Source organism: Mustelus asterias, chromosome 9 (genome assembly GCF_964213995.1).
Source record: "Mustelus asterias chromosome 9, sMusAst1.hap1.1, whole genome shotgun sequence".
Classification (NCBI taxonomy): domain Eukaryota; kingdom Metazoa; phylum Chordata; class Chondrichthyes; order Carcharhiniformes; family Triakidae; genus Mustelus; species Mustelus asterias.
This window is the reverse complement of record NC_135809.1, coordinates 3,626,843-3,650,263: the sequence shown is the minus strand read 5'-3', so window position 1 is coordinate 3,650,263 and position 23,421 is coordinate 3,626,843. Positions and strand designations below refer to the sequence as shown.

The window sequence follows — 23,421 nt, the reverse complement described above, 5'->3', positions numbered from 1 at the left end:
TTCCTACTGACTCCACTGGGACGAAAGTGGCTCGGCAACCACTATCTCAAGAGCAATTAGGGATGGCCTGTAAAGGCTGAGGTGCAGTGGGCATCCCTGCCTCTGAGTCAGTAGCTCCAGGTCCGAGTCCCACTTCAGGGTTTGATGGCAAGGAGAGTTCTTTTTTAATTAATTAATTCATGAATTGTGAGCATCTAGGCCAGCACTTGTTGCCCATCCCTGATTGCCCTTGAACTGAGTGACTTTCTCAACCATTTCAGAGAGCATTTAAGAGTCAACCACATTTCTGTAGATATCAGATGTGGGCCAGACCAGATAATGATGGCAGATTTCTTTGGACATTAGTGAACCGGATGGAGTTTTCCAATAATCAACAATGGTCGTCAGTACGTTTTTAATTCCAAATTAATATCGTATTCAAATTTCACCATCTGCTCTGGTGGGATTCGAACCCGGGTCGCCAGAACATTACCCTGGCTGTCTGGATTACTGGTCCAGTGATAATTCCACTGCACCATCACCTCCCCTATGGTATGTTCATAATGTGACAATGGGTTGATTATCAACCTGTAAATCCTTCTGATGTACTTGTTCAGTCGGCAGTTAGGAAGGCAAATGCAATGTTAGCATTCATGTCGAGAAGGCTAGAATACAAGAGCAGGGATGGACTTCTGAGGCTGTATAAGGCTCTGGTCAGACCCCATTTGGAGTATTGTGAGCAGTTTTGGGCCTCATATCTAAGGAAGGATGCGCTGGCCTTGGAAAGGGTCCAGAGGAGATTCACAAGAATGATTCCTGAAATGAAGAGCTTGTTGCATGAGGAACGGTTGAGGACTCTGGGTCTGTAATCTTTGGAGTTTAGAAGGATGAGGAAGGATCTTATTGAAACTTACAGGATACTGTGAGGCCTGGATAGAGTGGACGTGGAGAGGATGTTTCCACGGTAGGAAAAACTAGAACCAGAGGGAACAACCTCAGACTAAAAGGATGATCCTTTAAAACAGAGATGAGGAGGTATTTCTTCAGTCAGAGAGTGGTGAATCTGTGGAACTCTTTGCCACAGAAGGCTGTGGAGGCCAGGTCATTGAGTGTCTTCAAGACAGAGATAGATAGGTTCTTGATTAATAAGGGGATCAGGGGTTATGGGGAAAAAGCAGGAGAATGGGGATGAGAAAAATATCAGCCATGATTGAATGGCGGAGCAGACTCGATGGGCCGAGTGGCCTAATTCTGCTCCTATGTCTTATAGTCTTATGGTGGCAAGTGGTAAGACTGGAGAATCTCCTGGTCAGTGATATTGATATGGAGTGGCGCCCCTCAAACTTTAGCCTCGCACCACTAGGTGTAGGAAGAATAATGGTGGCACGGTGGGTTGAATTCCCGACTTGTGTCACTATCTGTACTGAGTCTGCACTTTCTCCCCGTGTCTGTGTGGGTTTCCTCCGGGTGCTCCGGTTTCCTCCCACAGTCCGAAAGACGTGCTTGTTAGGGTGCATTGGCCATGCTAAATTCTCCCTCAGTGTACCCGAACAGATGCCGGAGTGTGGCGACTAGGGGATTTTCACAGTGACTTCATTGCAGTGTGAATGTAAGCCTACTTGTGACACTAATAAATTAACTTTAAGTGCTGGCCTTACCAGCAAAACTCTCATTGCCATGAATGAATAAATTGAAAGCACATTGATGTTGTTTGCAGGTGTTTATTGTAACAGTGATAAAGACTTCCCAGCTCTGAAATAGTCACTGAATTGAGCTTGAAATAGAAACAGTGAGGGACAGGCGGCAACTGTAGAGACTGAAACAGAATGAACTTTTCAGGATGACTTTATCCTTCAGTTCCAATGGAAAGCCAGCAAGCTGAAACATTAACCCCCCTTTGTCTTTCTGCAGATGTTGCCTAACCTGCCGAGTGCTTCCGGCATTTTCTGTTTTACTTTCAGATCTCCAGCATCTGCAATATTTTATTACTGCTTTCTTGAAATACGGTTATTCTGGTGATTGATTGCGAGCCGATACTGTTCTTCTAATTTCCCATCGGGGTATATTATCACACCAATATACACAAACACACATATACAACCATAAACACTAACATACACATCCAAACCAATACACAAATGCAGCAATTTTACACCTTTCTTGTACATTGCTAAACTCAAGACATTTCAGATTTAATCTCAGCTGTTTACGGTCTAGTTTTAGGATTTTTATGAAGTTTTATTGGGATTGAATTTCTCCACGGTTTCTCCTCATCACCTTCCATCTCAACAGGTTCCCTGCAGAATTTCCTTCAAGGTCCCAGCAAGTGGGGGTCTGGCGGGAAACCTGTTGGAAGGTCAATCCTTCTTGTGGGGAGCTTTCTTTTAAGAAAGTTTATCAAAAGCAAAGCAGAGATTTTTCAGCTGATCTTGGACTTGGCTCAGAGCTTTTTTGATCTTGTGTGGTTTGTCCAGTATCTCCACACTGCAGGTTAGTGGATCGTAGTGGGGTAAGAAAGACTTCCGGATTTTAGATGCATAAATCCTGTTCAGAAACAGAAAGAGAAACTCATATTACTGCCTGAAACAAAGAACAGCGGCATAAACCCCTCCTTGGGCTCTCCGTTTGCCTTTCACTGGAATGGCTGCATAGATTGGTTGCAGTGGGTTAGTATCCCTGCCTCTGAGCCAGAAACTCTGCATTCGAGCATTTGAAAGGTGTTGTAAGATGGCCTGGTCAAGTGAGGTCAGAGAGGCAGGCGATGGCCTAGTGGTATTATCACTAGATTATTAATTCAGAAACTCAGCTAATGTTCTGGGGACCCGGGTTCGAATCCCGCCATGGCAGATGGTGGAAAAATCTGGAATTAAGTATCTACTGATGACCATGAAACCATTGTCGATTGTCGGAAAAAATCATCTGATTCATTAATGTCCTTTAGGGAAGGAAATCTGCCGTCCTTACCTGGTCTGGCCGGCATGTGACTCCAGGGCCACAGCAATCGAGGAGGGAATAAATGCAAAACTATCACTGGAGAAAAAGCACTAGGGAAACTAATGGTGTCAGAGGCCGATAAGTACCCTGGACCTGATCGGTTGCATCCAAGGATATTAAAGGAAGTAGCTACTGAGATAATGGATGCACTGGTAATAATCTTCCAAGATTCCTTAAATTCCGGAAAAGTCCCAGAGGATTGGAAAACTGCCAATGCAACACTCAAAAAGGGAGACAAAAACAGGTACTATGGGCCACTGGAAAAATATTACAATCCATAATAAAGGATGTAATAGCAGAGCACTTAGAAATACATAACATAATGAAGCAGAGTCAGCATGGCTTCATGATGGAGAAATAATGCCTGCCCAATGTTTTAGAATTATTTGGGGTGGTAATGAGCAGGATAGATAAAGGGGAACCAGTAGATGTAATATACATAGATTTCCAAAAAGTGTTTGATAAGGTACCGTTCCAAAATGGCGCCGGCGCGTGGCAACTTCTTGAGAGCTGTCCCCAGCGTACCCTCGAATTCTATCTTTTATTCTCATTCTATGCTTTTGAAACTTTGCTCTAACTCTTATAAACTCTGTAAGTTGATCTTTCTCTACACCCTAGTTATGACTGTAACACTACATTCTGCACTCTCTCCTTTCCTTCTCTATGAATGGTATGCTTTTTCTGTATAGCGCGCAAGAAACAATACTTTTCACTGTATGTTAATACAGGTGACAATAATAAATCAAATCAAAATACAAAAGGCTACTTAAGAAGATAAGAGCTCATGCTGTTGGGGGCAGTATATTGGCATGGAGACAGGATTGGCTAACTAATAAAAAACGGAAGTCCGAATTGGACTAAGTGCCCATGCCAGTGGGAAAATGGGAGGTGGGGTTCATCCACACGATGGGTGCAAATATATGTATCCCGGGAAACTCACTGGCCATTCCTGTTCAGAGATCGGGATGGCATTTTAAGGGGCACCCCAATCTCCGTGCTTGGAGACAGCACCCCGTCCAAAACAGAAGTGGTGCCCCCTACTGACCAAGGGAGTACCACCAACCCCTCACCAAAGAGGGGCATCCTCCCCCCCCCCCACCCACAAATTACGGGTCATTCCCCCCACACACCACACAAAAATGAGGGTGAGTTGGCCCCCCCACACAATGCCCCCACTCAATCCCCCCTCCCCACGCAGCCCCTCCACTGAGACCCCCCTCCAAGTCATTTATAAAAATCACAAATAGCAGAGGACCCAGCACTGATCCTTGTGATACACCACTGATAACTGGTCTCCAATGTGAAAAATTTCCATCCACCACCACCCTCTGTCTTCTATGAGATAGCCAGTTACTTATCCAATTGGCCAAATTTCCCTCTATCCCACACCTCCTTACTTTCTTCATGAGCCGACCACGGGGGACCTTATCAAACCCTTTACTAAAATCTATGTATATGACATCAACTACTCTACCTTCATCTACACACTTAGTTACCTCCTCAGAAAATTCAATCAAATTCAATCAAATTTGTGAGGCAAGACTTACCCTTCGCGAATCTGTGTTGACTATCCCGGATTAAGCTGCATCTTTCTAAATAGCCGTAAATCCTACCCCTCAGGACCTTTTCTATTAACTTACCGACCACTTAACTAACCGGCCTATAATTACCAGGGTCATTCCTATTTCCTTTCTTGAACAGAGGAACAACATTCGCCACTTTCCAGTCCTCTGGCACTATCCCCATGGACAGTGAGGACCCAAAGATCAAAGCCAAAGGCTCTGCAATCTCATCCCTTGCCTCCCAAAGAATCCTAGGATATATCCCATCTCGCCTTGGGGACTTATCGACCTTCAGGTTTTTCAAAATTGCTAATACATCTTCCCTCAGAACATCTACCTCCTCCAGCCTATCAGCCTGTATCACACTCTCATCCTCAAAAACATGGCCCCTCTCCTTGGTAAGGAAGTATTGTTGCAACTATACAAGGCATTGGTGAGGCCGCATCTGGAGTATTGTGCACAGTTTTGGTCCCCATATTTGAGGAAAGATGTAGTGACATTGGAGGCAGTTCAGAGGAGGTTCACTGGATTGATTCCAGAGATGAGGGGTATGAAGAGAGATTGAACAGTTTAGGCCGATACTCTCTGGAATTTAGAAGAATGAGGGGAGATCAAATTGCGGTATATACAAGATGATAAAAGGTATGGATAAAGTAGACGTGGAGCAGATGCTTCCTCTTGGGGGACATTCTAGGACGAGAGGTCATAGTCTTAGAATAAGGGGTAGCAAATTTAAAACAGAGTTGAGGAGAAACTACTTCTCCCAAAGGGTTGTGAATCCGTGGAATTCACTGCCCCAAAGTGCAGTGGATGCTGGGACAGTGAGTAAATTTAAGGAGGAGTTAGACAGATTTTTAATTGGGAATGGGTTGAAAGGTTATGGGGAGAAGGCAGGAAAATGGGGATGAGGAGCATATCAGCCATGATCGAATGGCGGAGCGGACTCGATGGGCCGAATGGACTAATTCTGCTCCGATATCTTAAGAACTTACGTTAAAACATATTACTCCCCTATCCTTAATTATCATTAGGTCAAAGATTTGCATGCTAAGTGTAAGATTTAATCTGTTTTCTTACCTGAGTTTGGATTTTGCATCTTCAAAACTCTCTGCCACAAAGTAGACTGGCTGGAAAGTCTGATCTTGATATGTTTGTATTGCTGTCGCATCAGGATTGAAAGCTTTGTATTGTGGTTCACCCGATAAGGAATACTGCAAATGACAAAGTGTTGTTCAGTCAGCATTTCACTACAAGAGAAACAGCTGCATGAAACCTACTCTTAGTCTGGTATAGGCAGTACCTGGCACTCTGAAATCTAAACAAAAAATGCTTGAAATACATAACAGGTCCAAAGATGTGCGGGTTAGGTGAATTAGCCATGCTAATTTGTCCCTTAGTGTCAGGGGGACTAGCTAGCGGAAATGCATGGGGTTATGGGGTTTTGGGGATAGGGCCTGGGTGGGATTGCTGTCGGTGCAGACGAGATGGGCCGAATGGCCTCCTTCTACACTGTAGGATTATGTGATATATATAAGTCTGCAGCATGTGTGGAGAGAGTTAACATTTTGAGTTGAATATGACTCTCTTTCAGAATATTAACTCTGTTTCTCTCTCCATAGATGCTGCCAGACCTGCTGAGTGTTTCCAGCATTTTCTGTTTTGATTTCAGATTTCCAGTGTCTCCAATATTTTGATTTTGTTTTAGAGATTAAATAAGACTCTTTAAAAAGACAATCTACTTTTTTCACTTATTATAGTGAAATTGGGGGCTGGTTGGCTTAATTGGCCAGATAGCTCGTGTGTGTGTTGCAGAATCATAGAATCTACTGTGCGGAAAGAGGCCATTTGGCCCATCAAGCCTGTACCGACAACAATCCCACCCAGGCCCTATCCCTGTAGCCCCACATATTTACTCTCCTAGTCCCCTTGACACTAAGGGGCAATTTTAGCATGGCCAATCAACCTAACCCACACAACTTTGGACTGTGGGAGCAAACCAGAGCACCCGGAGGAAACCCATGCAGACACAGGTAGAACATATGAACTCCACACAGAGAGTGGCCCAAGGTCGGAATTGAACCCGGGTCCCTGGTGCTGTGAGGCAGCAGTGCTAACCACTGTGCCACCATGCCGCCCATAGTGCCAACAGTGCAAGTTTGATTCTTGTTTCAATGGAGGTAGACCTGGGAACCTGCCTCCTCACCCTGCCCCTGATATGGAAGGCAATGGCAAATCATCACTAAAACAAACCTGCCCAGGAAACAATTCAGTGACGCAACAGCGGCCAATGAACCATGAACCTGCGTTCAGGCAGAGCACCAATGAATGAATTAGTGAAATTGCAGATTCATCTGTGAAGAAAGTATTGTAACCAACAGCAAACTGCAACTTGTTTCCTCACGACCCGTACAACTGTTTGAGTATTTCCCGTTTCATTATTTAATTACTGGGTTCTTACCATCAGCTCTCCGTATGACGAAAGCAGTCCAGCTCCATAAGCTTTCAGGGCTCCATTCTGTCTACAGATTCCAAATTCTATTGTGAACCAGTAAAGCTATTTAAACAAACAACAAATTAGACAAGGATCATTGGAGTCAGTCCCTCAAACCTGTTCTACCATTCAATTAGATTGTGGCTAATCTGTATCTTAACTCCATTCCATTGATCCTTTGGAAAAGACACCAAAATGGTTATGGACGTGAAGGTATATTTCAGTGTGGTAAGTGAAAAATTCAGGATCCTGGTGGGTATTTAAGGCCATAAGACATAGGAGCAGAAATAGGCCACTTGGCCCATCGAGTCTGCTCCACCATTCAATCATGATTGATTTGGCAAATCCTTTTCATTCAGGAAGTGGAAAAAGTCTAAGAGGATTGAGTAACATCTCTATAAGGTAACAGCAGTATTAGTGCAAATGTAGAGGGTGGAATTTTACAAAAATAAGTCTAACAGCTGAATAAGTGAGAAAATGGGATTGGAAGAGTTTCTGACTAATTTTCGGACGATTTTGAAAATGCAATCTTGTGGCACTTAGTGCAGAAAAAGTGTCACAATGCGATTCTCGCCGGAGGTGGGGGGGCGGGGGTGTGGGGGGGGGGGGGGGGGGGGGGTGGGGGGGGGGTGGGAGTGGGTGGTGCAGGGGGGTGTTTGAGGGTAAGAATATTTAAAATCAGTTTCACTGGCAAATCATGGCCAGTACGATCAAGCCTTATTTAACGCAGACAAGTGTGAGATATTGCACTTTGGAAGGACAAACCAAAGAAGAACGTACAGGGTAAATGGTAGGACTCTGAAGAGTGCAGTTGAACAGAGGGATCTGGGAATACAGGTACAGAATTCCCTAAAAGTGACGTCACAGGTGGATAGGGTCGTAAAGAGTGCCTTTGGTACATTGGCCTTTATAAATCGGAGTATCGAGTATAAAAGTTGGAGTGTTATGGTTATGTTATATAAGGCATTGGTGAGGCCGAATTTGGAGTATTGTGTACAGTTTTGGTCACCTAGTTACAGGAAGGATGTAAATAAGATTGAAAGAGTGCAGAGAAGGTTCACAAGGATGTTGCCAGGACTTGAGAAGCTGAGTTACAGAGAGAGATTGAATAGGTTGGGACTTTATTCCCTGGAGCGTAGAAGATTGAGGGGAGATTTGATAGAGGTGTATAAGATTTTGATGGGTATAGATAGAGTGAATGCAAACAGGCTTTTTCTGCTGAGGCTAGGGGAGATAAAAACCAGAGGGCATGGGTTAAGGGTGAAAGGAGAAAAGTTTAAAGGGAATATTAGGGGGGGCTTCTTCACGCAGAGAGTGGTGGGAGTGTGGAATGAGCTGCCGGATAAAGTGGTAAATGCGGGGTCACTTTTAACATTTAAGAAAAACTTGGACGGGTTCATGGATGAGAGGGGTGTGGAGGGATATGGTCCAAGTGCAGGTCAGTGGGACTAGGCATAAAATGGTTCGGCACAGACAAGAAGGGCCAAAAGGCCTGTTTCTGAGCTGTAATTTTCTATGGTTCTATGATCGGGGGAGGCAAAAGACCAGGCAAGAACCTGATTTTCCGCTTCCCGCCTGATCTTGCCTCGCCAAGATTGCATCCATTGGATTCTTAAGGGGCTTGACAGGGTAAAAGCTGAGAGGATGTTTCCCCTCATAGGAGACTCTAGGATCAGAGGGCAGAGTCACAGAATAAAAGGGCACCAATTTATGACAGAGATGAGGAGTAATTTCTTCTCTCAGAGGGCTGTGAGTCTTTGGAACTCCTTGCCACAGAGAGCTGCGGGGGCAAAGTCCTTGTGTGTATTTAAGGCTGAGATAGATTTTTGACCAGTAAGGTATTCAAGGGTTACGGGGGAAGGACAGGAAAGCGGACATGAGGAATGTCTGATCAGCCATGATCCTAGGGCTGAATGGTCTCCTCCTGTTCCTACTTCTTCTGGTCTTTGTGCCTTTTCTGAAATGTGGTGCCAAGAGTTTCCTACGATACTCTAGCTGAGGTTTAACTAGTGTTTAACATAGTTCAAATCAAAGAGACCCATGCTAGAGATTTATAGATCAAGGGATGGACCTGGCCATTCTGTGGATGAATTAAAAAAAATGATGGTCCTCCCCCAGCTGGGAGTACTGTGCTCAGTTTGAGCATCACATTTCAGGAAGGATGTAAGGACTTTAGAAAAGGTACAGAGAAGATTTACCAGAAGTTAGCAGAGATGAGAGAGTTCAATAATGAATCGAAATGAGATTTAATGGAGGATTTCGAAGAAAATGAGAGGTTTTACTTGGGGTAAATCAAACAACAAATTACGTCCTTTTATGAGTGGGTGTTGGTGGGGATTCTGCAATTCTGCCTTTGAATGTCAGGGGGATGAGGTTAGATTCTCTCTTCTTGGAGATGGTCATTGTCTCGTACTTTTGAAGTACAATTGTGACTTGGCTCTTATCAGCCCAAGTCTGAATGTTGTCTAGGTCTTGCTATATCTGGGCAAGGAATGTTTCAGTATCTGAGGAGTCACGAATGGTGCTGAACATTGTGCAATCAGCAGCGAACATCCCCACATCTGACCTTATGATGGAAGGAAGGTCATTGATGAATCATCTGAAGATGGTTGGGCCTAGGACACTACCTTGAGGAACCCCTGCAGCGATGTCCCTGAATTCAGATGATTGGCCTCCAATCACCACAACCTTTGTGCCAGGAATGACTCCCACCAGCAGAGCGTTTCCCCCTGATTCCCATTGACCCCAGTTTTCCTCGGGCTCTTTGATGCCACACCCAGTCTAATGCTGCCTTGATATCGAGAGCAGTCACTCTCACCTCACCTCTGGCATTCAGCTCTTTTCTCCATGTTTGTAGTGAGGTCAGGGGTGAGTGGCCCTGGCAGAAGCAAAACTGGGCAAAAACTGAGCAAAAACATTTACACTAATAGCAGTTATGGGGCAAGAGTAAGCATAACTTGGAATATAGTGTTAAATTCTGGTCGCCACACTGCCAGAAAGATGTGGAGGCTTTGGAGAGGGTACAGAAAAGATTTACCAGGATGTTGCCTGGTATGGAGGGCATTAGCTATGAGGAGAGGTTGGAGAAACTTGGTTTGTTCTCACTGGAACGACAGAGGTTGAGGGGCGACCTGATAGAAGTCTACAAGATTATGAGAGACATGAACAGAGTGGATAGTCAGAAGCTTTTTCCCAGGGTGGAAGAGTCAATTACTAGGGGCACAGGTTTAAGGTGCGAGGGGCAAGGTTTAAAGGAGATGTACGAGGCAGATGTTTTACACAGAGGGTGGTGGGTGCCTGGAACTCGTTGCCGGGGGAGGGAGTGGAAGCGGATACGATAGTGAGTTTTCAGGGGTGTCTTGACAAATACATGAATAGGATGGGAATAGAGAGATATGGTCCCTGAAAGGGGAAGGGGTTTTAGTTCAGACGGGCAACATGGTTGGTGCAGGCTTGGAGGGCCGAAGGGCCTGTTCTTGTGCTGTAATTTTCTTTGTCCTTATAACAAAAACAGCGGGCCAGGATTCTCCCAAAAAAAACAGGTGGGAAAATGGGAGAATTTCCAGCCTGTTTTTTGGGCATACTTAGTGGAACAAATCTCTGGTGCTCTGTGCTTCCCACCCCCTGTCACCCCCCCTCCCCCGGCTTGCTGGCCAACCTGACCGACCCCCCTTCCCACCCATGTGCAGCTCGATCACTCCTCCCTTCTTCTCCCACCAGTCCCATTGCAAAGTTCACAGCGAGTCCTCCCCCACCGCCACTGATCGGCCCTTGCCAATAGGCCCCTTTCCTCTGCCAGGACGCCCGGTGTGCAGTACCAAGGTGTCAGGTTGGCAGTGCCAGGTTGGCACTGCACAAGGGGCACACCCACTGCCCCTGACCTCCCAGGGAATCCTTAATGGCCTCTGTCCCCACCAGTAGGCTGAGCATGCCTGGTCCCCGTTGATGGGGAGACCAGCTGTAAACCCTGCTGGTGGGAACCTCTCCCAGCAGCTGTGGGGGAGACACTTAGCGAGACTACCGCTAATCATATTGAGATGGCAATTTCAATATGGTAATCAGCCCTCCACCAATTTCCGGCGCAGGACTGATTACATCTAAAAACATAGCTTGGGAGACTTGTGATTGGCCAGACGCATGTCAAGAGTCACATTACAGGCTGCCTGCTGATGTCTCCTGGCCATGTGACACCTTTAATATCGTAAAACATTGCAAGGCACTTCACAAGAGCCTAAAGGATCAAAATTTGACATAAGTCACTTAAGGGGAGATTAGATGGGGTAACTAAAAACTAAAAATTTGGCCAAAGATGTAGGTTTTAAGGAGTTTCTTACAGGAGAACAGTAACCCCAATCGTAATTGCAAAAGTAACAAATGATGCACCAACAGCACCACCTAATGGTGATAATTATAAAGCAGATTAAGGGATAAATAAATCCAAAAAATGGGAATTAAGATGTTTATGGTGGACATTTCTAAACTGTTAGCAAACATTAACATCAGTATTGAAACAAGTCACTTTAGTGTTATTAATCCCCTGATAGATATAAATTGGGATATTTTCTGTTTTGTTAAATCACTTTGATTTTGTTAGATTTTGAGATGTTTTAATTGAATATTGATTATTCTATTTTTTACTGACTCACTGTTGATAGCTTTTCAATATCTTCATCTGAAGCTCCTAATGAAGCAAGGCCAAGCTCCTACAAGCAAAGAGATAAAGTCACATTACTATCCGATTAATGTTCAGCATCTTTGTGCTTTTGGTTCAAAGCACAACTGTTGTTAAAGTGTTTACATTCCTCTCGTATTCTACCTGAACTTGGACAGATCTGGATTGCGAATATAAGGAAAATTGGACAGAAGTCTTTTGCTGACAGTTCCCAGGCATTTCCAAGATGTCTCATTGGAAGCAACAGTAGGTGTTACATACATTGGCTCAATAATTAAATTAAGTGGCCATATTAATGTAGTGATTAAATGACTGAACTAGTAATCCAGAGGCCTGGAGTAATGATTTCGAGAACATAAGATCAAACCCTGTTTAAATTCAATTTAAGAGAAATCTAGTTTCAGTACAAGTGACCATGCAGACATTGGTTTGGTGGAAATATCCATTAGGTTCACTCATATCCTTTAGGGAAGTAAGCATGGTGGCCTTGTCCAATCTGAGTCTATATGTGACTCCAGTTCCACAGCAATGTGAGTGACTGGTCTCTAATACGGTATAACAAGTCACTCAGCTGCATCAAACCACTTGGAGGCCCATCACCACCATCTCAGGTCAGCCATAGGGGATTGGATGATAAATGCCACTGATCCACAATATCCCATTAAAAAAATAGTTCCAAATAATGGGACTATTTCCATAAAATGCATGTTCTACAGCTGTTGCCATAGCAATGCAGGATTTTGGGGTTTTTAAAATAAAATGGCCTGGAGGGAGTGTAATTAATCTCAGGATAAAATATTTTTAAAAAGTAAGTTTATTTATTATAGAATTCCTACAGAGCAGAAGGAGGCCATTCGGCCCATCGAGTCTGTACGGACCACAATCCCACCCAGGCCCTATCCCCATTACCCTAGTTAGTCCCCCTGAGACTAAGGGGCAATTTAGCATAGCAAATCCGTCTAACCCACACATCTTTGGACTGTGGGAGGAAACCTGAACACCCGGAGGAAACCCACGCAGACACGGGGAGAACGTGCAAACTCCACACAGACAGTGATCCAAGCCGGGAATCGAACCCGGGTCCCTGGTGCTATGAGGGAGCAGTGCTAACCACTGTGCCACCGTGCTACCCACAAGTCGCAAGTAGGCTTACATTAACACTGCAATGAAGTTAATGTGAAAATCCCCTAGTAGCCACACTTCGGCACCTGTTCAGGTATAACTGAGGGAGAATTTAGCACGGCCAATGCACCTAAGAAGCACATCTTTTGGACTGTGAGAGAAAGCCGGAGCACGCAGAGGAAACCCACGCAGACACGAGGAGAACATGAAAACTCCGCACAGACAGTGGCCCCAGCCGGGAATTGAACCTGGGTCCCTGGCGCTGTGAGGCAGCAGTGCTAACCACTGTGCCACCGTGCACCGAACAGACACTTCTGTTCAATTATCCGAGAGCAAGTTACATTGTGGTTGGGTTCAGAGAGCTATTGCTGGGATTTCCACCTCACTCTGCTGATCCTGGCTCACCAACGCAGGCAGAAATTCTATGGTGAATGCATCCACATGTAGTAGCAGCAGAAAATTGTCTGGGATTGGGGTGAGTCACAGGAGAAGGTGGATGCCCTCCGCTGATGTTCATGTGCTCATTGTTAGCCAATAGGAAGATCCTATTTCTCTCTGGGGGTGGAATGGAGTGAGGCTAGGAATGTAGGGAATATATTATTTATTAACACTGAAGATTTGATGTTAATGTTGCCGTAAGAATCATTTTTACTGGAGTCAGAATTGCTAATCTTACAGTCTTGATGTTAATCTGTAATGATGTACAAAATACAGTTGATACATCCAGAGCAACATTGCTCTTACAAGGATGGTGTTATTATTTTGTATGTGGAAGCACTTGGAAAAAAGTGAACTTGTGTTTATATTGCAACTTTACATCATTAGACATGTCAAAGCACTTTGCAACACTTTCAGTTTGGAAGTGTAGTCACTGTTGTAATGGGTCAAACTCTGTACTCCAAGCTCCCACATGCTGCAATTAGGTAAATACCTATACAATTTGCTATGCTGGCTGTGATTTAACTGTTGACTTAGAGACTGGTGTAACTCACTTGCTCTTCATTGAATATTGCCTTGGCAGCTTTGACATCCGTGTGACGGAATAGACAATGGGCAGGATTTTATGGCCTCGCTCATCCCGAAATCACAAAATCCCACCCGAGGTCAACGGACCTTTCAATGGTCCGTCCCTAGCCTGCTCCGATTCCCCTGACGGGCGGAACGGTAAAATTCCGGCTAGTATCTCTGTTCAAGATCCCATCTGAAAGACAGTGCCTGAAGCAGCACTCCTGAAATTTGGGAATGCCAGTCTAGATTAAACACTTAAATCACAGAACCAGACATCCCTCATGGTAGGCTAGTGAAAAAGGTTGGATCCCATGGGATAAAGGGGGAGGTGGCTAGATGGGTGGAGAACTGGCTTGGTCATAGAAGACAGAGGGTGGTAGTGGAAGGGTCTTTTTCCGGCTGGAGGCCTGTGACTAGTGGTGTACCGCAGGGCTCTGTATTGGGACCTCTGCTGTTTGTGATTTATATAAATGATCTGGAAGAAGGAGTAACTGGGGTGATCAGTAAGTTTGCGGACGACACAAAACTGGCAGGACTTGCAGATAGTGAGGAACATTGTCAGAGGCTACAGAAGGATATAGATAGGCTGGAAATTTGGGCAAGGAAATGGCAGATGGAGTTCAATCCTGATAAATGCGAAGTGATGCATTTTGGTGGGAATAATGTAGGGAGGAGCTATACGATAAATGGAAGAACCATAAAGGGTGTAGAGACGCAGAGGGACCTGGGTGTGCAAGTCCACAGATCTTTGAAGGTGACGTCACAGGTGGAGAAGGTGGTGAAGAAGGCATATGGCATGCTTGCCTTTATAGGACGGGGCATAGAGTATAAGAGTTGGGGTCTGATGTTGCAGATGTATAGAACGTTGGTTCGGCCGCATTTGGAATACTGCGTCCAGTTCTGGTTGCCACACTACCAGAAGGACGTGGAGGCTTTGGAGAGAGTACAGAGGAGGTTTACCAGGATGTTGCCTGGTATGGAGGGGCTTGGTTATGAGGAGAGATTGGGGAAACTGGGGTTGTTCTCCTTGGAAAGACGGAGGATGAGGGGAGACTTAATAGAGGTGTATAAAATTATGAAAGGCATAGATAGGGTGAAAGGTGGGAAGCTTTACCCCGGGTCGGTGGTGACGTTCACGAGGGGTCATAGGTTCAAGGTGAAGGGGGGGAGGTTTAACACAGATATCAGAAGGACATATTTCACACAGAGGATCGTGGGGGCCTGGAATGTGTTGCCGGGCAAGGTGGTGGAGGCGGACACACTGGGAACGTTTAAGACTTATCTAGACAGCTATATGAACGGAGTGGGAATGGAGGGATACAAAAGAGTGGTCTAGTTTGGACCAGGGAGCGGCGCGGGCTAATTGTTCCTTGTTTCTCGTTTCAAGGCTTCATTCTATGATCATCTTGCTGGTGCCAGTACAGAGCGAGACTGCGGATAGTTGGGAACCTGTCTCGGGGGCAGGGAATTCATATGGTGTTCGTGGAAGTGGAAATGACTAGGGTTGGGAAGCATTTTCCGATCAGGGCCATTGTGATCTCCTGGACTCGTTTCGATCGCCTCAGTGGGTCGGAGAGGAATTTCCCAGATTTTTTTTCCCCATATTGGCCCTGGGGTTTTTCACTCTGGGTTTTCGCCTCTCCCTGGAGATCACATGGTCTGGAATGGGGGGGTGGGGGTGAGTTAATAGGTTGTAATGAACAAAGCATCGTAGCTGTGAGGGACAGCTCGGTGGATAGGATATTGGTATGTAGATAGGCTGGAAAATTGGGCGGGGATCCTGGATTCAGGATTCAATCCTGGACCGGGGAGCGGCGCGGGCTTGGAGGGCCGAAGGGCCTGTTCCTGTGCTGTATTGTTCTTTGTTCTTGTTGTTCTTTGTATCCCTGGAGTGTGGCTTGAACCCACAGATTGCTGTCTCAGAGACAAGGTGGTTAGATCTGAGTCACAAGTGATGCCTGAAGGAGAAAGTCACACATTAAAATTCTGGCCTCTTGACTTTCCTGGTTTTAGTCCCTCCACCATTGGCAGCTATGCCTTCAGCTGCCTGGGCCCCACACTCTGGAATTCCCTCCTTCAAACCTCTCTGCCTCTCTACTTGCCTCTCCTCCTTTAAAGCATTGATTAAAGTCTATCTCTTTGACCAAGCTTTTGGTCGCCTGTCCTAGTCTCTTTTTAAATTGATGCTAGTTTTTAATCTTATAATGTGCCTGTAATGCACCTTGGGTGGTTTGCTAATTTCAAGATGCTATGTGAATGCAAGTTGTTGTCTATGGTTCCAGACTAATTCCTATCCTGTCTCCTATTTATCCAATGAGAAAAAAGGCAAGTTAAAGAATCTGCTCCAAAATTGGTACCTGTAAAAATGATTCAATAAATAGAAACTTTACTGAGAGAAATGCCAGGATATGGAAATTATACAAAACATTAAGATAATTAGAACCTTAAATATAATAAAAAGTAGCAGGATGAGATAGTGAGACTTTACCTGTGAGAATTGTGCAAATTGTTTGTCTGCCAGCATTGGAACGTGTCCCAATAATTCATGACAGCAGTCACTGTGAACAAGAATGACAATGTCACTAATCATTTTAGTTTCTTTTATGAGCAATTTCTCAGATCTGACCACCCACTCCGGACTGACCACCCACTCCGCACTGACCACTCACTCCACACTGACCACCCACTCCGCACTGACCATCATCCTTGGCTGAGCATCACTCCTGGCTGAAGACTCACATTCAGCTGACCACTCAGTCCTGCCTGAAGACTCATTCCTGACTGACCCTGAAAATTTTTTCCTTCAAGTATTTATCAAAGTCCTTTTTAAAGACCCTATTTAATCTGGTTCCACTGCACTTTCAGGTACCGATCACAACAAACCACTAGATAAAAAAAACCTAATTTCCCCTTGTGTTTCTTTTGCCTGTTATCTTCAATCTGTGTCCGCTGGTTACAGACCCTCAGCCAGTAGAAACAGTTTATCTTGAATTACTCCCTTACCCTCCTCTGCTCTAAGGAGACACTCCCCGATATTCTAAGTTTTTAGATACAAGATGAAGAGGGGGGAGGAAGGCAGGGGGCAATAGCAAATGTGACAGGTTGAATGATATGATTCTGAGATTTAACCATCTAAAGGACCAGATTTCATTATTGAGAGTTGTTCAGTGTACAGTGAAAGAAGGTGTCGGCACAGACACAGACCATTTGGCCCATCAAAGCTGCTGTTCATCTCAGGCACAAACCTGAGAAGATGGTGAAAGAAAGGAAGAGGAGGGAATAGGTAGAAAGATTGACAACACAAGTGAAGAAGTATCTTTTTTTAAATGTTCAACTCAACCTTCCTCATTTTTATGATGTACAATGAATAGCACAAATGCAAAGAAAGAACTGTTCTAATCTGGAAAGGCATTTGGTGAAGGATAGCATTAGAGCCAATCATTACTCAGGCTTATATTTATTTAGAGTGAAACATTACAAGCATATACTTCCTAACTCAAGTCACACGACAGTTTGTAACTCTTTATTTGTACTTGAGTGAAACCCCAGCTAATGCCCACCACACACATAAAATTAACCACGATTCATGTACAATTAACAAGTATTTGTATTTTCCCTTTCTTTCTTATCATTATCGCTCAATTTCATTACTGTCATCACTACTTTCTCTCAAAACAAATGTTTGAAAAAAATAATTGAAAGTAGAGTAACCATAGCTAAGGAGAACAAGCTCACGTTCACTTACATACACACACACACACACACACACACACACAGACACACAGACACACACATACACACACACACACAGACACACACACACACACAGACACACAGACACACAGACACACACACACATACACACATACACACAGACACACACACACACGCACATACATACACACACACAGACACACACACACACACACATACACACAGACACACACACGCACACACACACATACACACACATACACACACACACACACACAGACACACACACTCATATATAGGCACCTATACAGAAAAACCTCACATAGAAAACACACAGATGCAGAACACACACAAAAATAGCACACACTGAAAGCATGCAAACACACACACAGTCACTCACACACACATGCTCATGCACGCACATACACAATGAACGTGCATACATATGCGCAGAACTTACATACGCATGTTCTCTCATACATAATGTGGAGATGCCGGCGTTGGACTGGGGTGAACACAGTAAGAGTTTTAACAACACCAGGTTAAAGTCCAACAGGTTTATTTGGTAGCAAATACCATAAGCTTTAGGATGGTGTTGCTACCAAATGGACCAACCAAATTCTCCAACCAGTTGCTACCAATGGCGTTTGCTACCAAATAAACCTGTTGGACTTTAACCTGGTGTTGTTAAAACTCTTACTACTCTCATACATATGCAGAAAATACACAGAACACAGAGGCACACCTGAATACACAGACAGCCACCTGCACTCTTACACACACAAATACCCACTTACATGCAGGCACACACAGGCAAATACACACACACACACACACACAGGCACACAAAAATATTAGACTCACGGTTCAGGAGAATGCATTGGTGATGAGGAGTGACGGATGTACTGAGTGCATTGAAAGACTCGGAACGCCAGGCTGGATAAGAAATCCCTGGGTGAGAGGAGACCAGCAATGGGACGCAGATGAAAACCTGTTCTCTCTAGAAAATGAAAGAAAAAAATGAGGGTGGTTGGGGGGTTGGACTAACGTGATTGCTACACAATCACTATGGAAACAGGCCGGAGGCTCCAATGGGATTCTATACTTGCCCTGTAAGAAACTGGAGACATCCTGGAGTTGAGGTATATTGTCTGCCCGGTAACCACAGTGTTTCTCCAGAATCTGGAAGGCATCCAGAAACTGCTTGCAGGCATGACTCGGGTACAAGGTGGACAACTTTGTGTAGACCTCCTTCCTAGCATTACAAACACAAAGATTATCAGAAACATTTTATAATTCATTTTCTAGGATTTGGGCATGGCCAGAACGGCCAGCATTCAGATTACGAGGCCACTGCAGTGGACAATAAAGAGTCAACTATGTTGATGTGGGTCTGGAGTCACAGGCAGGTCAAACCAGGTAAGGACAGCAGATTTCCTTCCCTGGGGATGTTAGTCAATCAGTTGGGTTTGTATGACAACTTTATGATCATTTTTATTGGTGCCAGCCTTTTATTGCCACAACTTTTAAAATGGAATTCTCAAACTGTCATGTTGGGTTTGAACTCCTGTTCTCTGGAATTTCCATCCAGTAACCTAACCACTGCAATACCATATCCCATTCATTAGCCAAGACATTTATAAATCCACTCCCAGGTCTCTGCAGAAACTCAAAACACAAAACGGGATGGACTTTGTGACAAAAACAATTACCAAATAAGAAGGACCATTGAACAAAAAAAGCTGTGATTAGTTTGAAGTCAAAAGGATAGATTTCTATATTCGCATCAATGCCTTGATAACAGCATAAAGATGAGAAGGTGGAGCAGGCCATTCGGCCCCTCGGATCTGCTCTTCAATAAGATCACAGCTGACCAGTGACCTCAACTCCACTTTTCTGTCTGATTCCGATAACCTTTGACTCCCTTAGAGTCTAAAACTCTCGTGATCTCCAGCCTTGCACATACTCAATGACTGAACATCTTTATCCCGATAGAGGATTCCTAAAATTCGGAACTCTGACTGAGGAGAAATTTTTTAAATGGCCGATCCCCTTATCCTGAGACTAAAGTCCTCGTTCTAGACTCTGCTACCAGGGGAACTATCCTCCCAACATTTACCCTGTGAAGCCCCCTCAATATCAAACCTTTCAACAGAGTCATTTTTGATTTTCCTAAATCCCAGTGAGTACAGGCTCATTCTACACACTCTCCCCTCCGAGGACAACTCTTACATCTCAGTAATCAGGGACCACCTTCTCCAAGGAAAGAATATCCTTCCTTAGGTACAAAGACCAAAACTATACACAGTGATCCTGGAGTGGTCTCGCCAAACAATCACGACAAGTCTTCCTTGGACTTCTATTCTATGGCCGAGTGGCTGGACTATTAATCCAGAAACTCACCTAATGTTCTGGGGACCCAGGTTCGAATCCCACCACAACTGATGGTGGAATTTGATTTCAATAAAGAATTAAGAATCTAATGATGACCCATGAAAGCATTGTCGATTATCAGAAAAACCCATCTGGTTCACTAATGTTCTTTAGGGAAGGAAATCTGCCATCCTTACCTGGTCTGGCCTACATGTGACTCCAGAGCCACAGCAATGTGGTTGACTCTCAACTGCCCTCGGGCAACTAGGGATCGTCAATAAATGCTGGCCAGCTAACGACACTCACGTCCCATGAATGAATTTTAAAAATCAGAAACTTCAAGGTATTTTATGACGTTAGCCTAGACCGTGATTCGATTGACTCACGAGGAAGCTTTTATTCAAACAAGCTTTATTTAACAGCACAGTTAAAATGTAACAAAAAGAATTAGCATAACTTTTACCAATTCAAAATACTTAAGCATGATAAGGTATAATATTTAACAACCATCTTTCTCTATAGTTCCAATGTAAGCAGTATCCCCATAGACATAAATCCTACTTCAGGACCAATTGGCACCAAAAACAGATATGCTGACGTGGATGCTAGATTTCCAGCATTTTAACCCCTCTGGACAGATACAGAAAGACAGCTGCCACCTGACCCCCATACAGCAGTCTCCAGAGAAAGATCTACCTTCAAGTAGCAGACCTTCAGAGAAAGAGACCAAGTTTTTAGCAGATCCCAGGTCTCTGAATTTCAGAGACTCAGAGCTACTCTTTCTCTCTACTGCTCCCAAACAGCAACCGGGTTTCTCTCTGTGAACCTAGTCATGCCCAGTCACATGGCTTTTCCTGTCAAAACACGAATCAAGCCCCACTCTGAAAAGCCCCAGGGGGAAACATTAAAATAACAACCCTGCATTGGTACAGATTAAAACAAACATTCCAGCGATTAAGATCAATTATGTTGCTGCAGTAACAATATGGGCGGCCAGGTACAGACCGAACGGCAGCAATAAAAAACAGTTCCTGCACAAGAGACACCACATTTCTTAAAGGCACGGTATCATCACAGAATGCTGGAGATCAATTGTCAGTTTTGAAGGCTGAGATTGGTAGATGTTTTTGGATGAGGTAATCAATAGATAAAGGGGGTGATTCTCCCCACTTGCCACGCTGCTCTAACAGTGCAGCAGGCTGGAAGATATCAGTGGAGGCCATTTAGCGGCTCCTCGCTGGGCACCATGGCCTTATTACATCTCTGTGGAGATGATTCCTGGCATCGTCAGCTACATGCTGGAACTGATTTAGATATGGTAATGGCCATTTAAATCACATTAGCAGGCCCAGGACTGAAGTCTCCAGACCCGCTAGCCTCTCCCGTGTCCCCCTCCCCCCCCATCCCCGGCCAGGAGTGATTCACTTCAGCAGGGTTTACAACAGTCCCCCACTAATGGGGAGCTGACAGCCTGACCCCGTTGAAGTGAAGGGAGGCCATAGAGGCCCGCCAGGAGGTCAAGGTAAGGAGGGTGTCCCCAGGCAATGCCAACCTGGCTCCCTGGCACTTCCTGGCAGAGCCAGTGGGGGTGGGGCCTATGGGGGGGAGATCGGTGGGGTTGGGGGGGGGACCACTGCCACTCTGCATTGGGATAGATGGCAGAGGGAGGGAAAGGGCTGACTATGACTGGCCATTGAGGTCGGTGGGGGGCTGCTGGGGTGGGGTGTCGGGGCTGCGGTGGGGAGGCTGGTTCAGGGAGATTGGGGCAAGACATCGGGGCTGGGCCGAGGGGCAAGCGATTGGGGCGTGGGGTCGCATGGCCAGTGATGCGGGGTCATGGGACTGGCCAGCGATCAGGAGGCTGGTAGTGCGGGGCCATTGCGCAAGCACTGATCTCGGTGCTGACAGATCGGCACATGCAGTGGCCCTCTCAGCGCTATGCTGACAGTCTCGTCAGTGGGAATAGGCTCTGTATTTTCAACGTGAATCTCGCTAGGCACTCTGCACTGCTCAGAGTGGGAGATTCATTTTGGAAATCCCGCTAAAAAATAACAGTGAGAGTTAGTCCAGTTTTTATGTGAATTTTTTTGGGAGAATCTTGGCTGTCGAGCAAAGGTGAGTCAACGAAGCTGAGGTCCAGTCAGCCGTGATCTGACTGAATGCTGGAACAGGCTCCAATTCCATTGTCATTACAAGTCAGTCCAGACTGGGTAAAGACAGCAGGTTGCCTTCGTTGAAGGACATGAGTGAACCAGGTGTAGTTTTCTGATCAGCAGCTTTTCATAACCATTTTCTTTCAGGTGCCAGTCTAAGAATTGAGCAGATTTATGGTTGGTTTGAACACATGAGCATGGGCCTTGCTCACCTTGTAACATAACCAACATAATCCCATACCCAGCCATTCTCATGGTACAAATGTTTCAATTAGAATGTTAATAACACCACAAATTATAAGAGGGGTTCTCACCACGTTGCAATCTCTTCTGTTGTGTACTCCACTCTTGGTATTGGCTCTCCCCTGTCAAAAAAGACATGTCAAACATCACATCGCAACATGTCAGCTTTCAATCCACATTTAAAGATTCTTTCAAATTGACCATTCCAATCATTCAATATTAATTTTACACTAACATGCTTGCATTTCATAAAGAATTAACGTTTCACTGAGCAGAAAACGTTGCTATGTCGATGTTTTTTGAGTGTATTTCTCTTACAAGTTAACATAAGCTCAATGATGAAGTGAGAAATACTTACTGCTTATAATTAAGTGCCAGACTTGCGATGTGAGACCTGCGTTCTCTATACCCCAGATCTTGATAACCCTTAATAGGGGGAAAAAAAACTAATTACTGCCATTTCCCCACTGATTGTGTTTTGTATTCATGTTTCTGTTGTATCTGATCTAATATCAATCTCCTGTACATTGAAGTTCGGTGGCCCAGTGGTTCGCACTGCTGCCTCACAGCACCAGGGACCTGGGCTCAATTTTTAGCTTTGGTCACTGTCTGTGCAGAGTCTGCATGTTCTCCCCATGTCTGCGTGGGTTTCCTCCGGGTGCTCCGGTTTCCTCCCACAATCTGCAGACGTGCTGGTTAGGTGCATTGGCCATGCCAAATTCCCCCTCAGTGTACCCGAACAGGCGCCAGAGTGTGGCGGCTAGGGGATTTTCACAGTAACTTCATTGCAATATCAATGTAAGCCTACTTGTGACACTAATAAATAAACAAACTTTTAAACAAGCAAACTTACTGGATGTTCTGTATCTAGATCAGGTTCGAATTTGGTAATCAGATGATGACACCTGTCAAGATCTTGTATTTTTCTGGGAAACCAAGGGGCTGCAAAAATAAGAATGTATCACCTTTAAACTGTTCAGAGATTTAGGGCTGGGTTTATTTCATAATGGAAGAGATTTACAATTCCAGAACCGGGACTCCACTGACACACAATTGTTGTGAGACTTCTTACTGTGCCCACCCCAGTCCAACGCCGGCATCTCCACATCA

General features: G+C 44.9%; 1 protein-coding gene across 1 annotated transcript in view; it reads right to left on the bottom strand.

Moving 5' to 3' along the window:
- Positions 1-2,363: 2,363 nt before the first annotated feature.
- th2 (tyrosine hydroxylase 2) overlaps positions 2,364-23,421 on the bottom strand; it is a 39,606-nt gene continuing 18,548 nt past the window's right edge. Inside the window, exons 3-12 of the mRNA XM_078221095.1 lie at positions 23,165-23,253; positions 22,670-22,737; positions 22,383-22,433; positions 18,652-18,797; positions 18,407-18,542; positions 16,317-16,386; positions 11,673-11,729; positions 6,994-7,089; positions 5,613-5,746; positions 2,364-2,523 (exon numbers count right to left, since the gene is read on the bottom strand). Of these exons, the coding sequence (XP_078077221.1) occupies positions 2,364-2,523; positions 5,613-5,746; positions 6,994-7,089; positions 11,673-11,729; positions 16,317-16,386; positions 18,407-18,542; positions 18,652-18,797; positions 22,383-22,433; positions 22,670-22,737; positions 23,165-23,253 (1,007 nt within the window). The remainder of the gene's footprint in view (positions 2,524-5,612; positions 5,747-6,993; positions 7,090-11,672; positions 11,730-16,316; positions 16,387-18,406; positions 18,543-18,651; positions 18,798-22,382; positions 22,434-22,669; positions 22,738-23,164; positions 23,254-23,421) is intronic.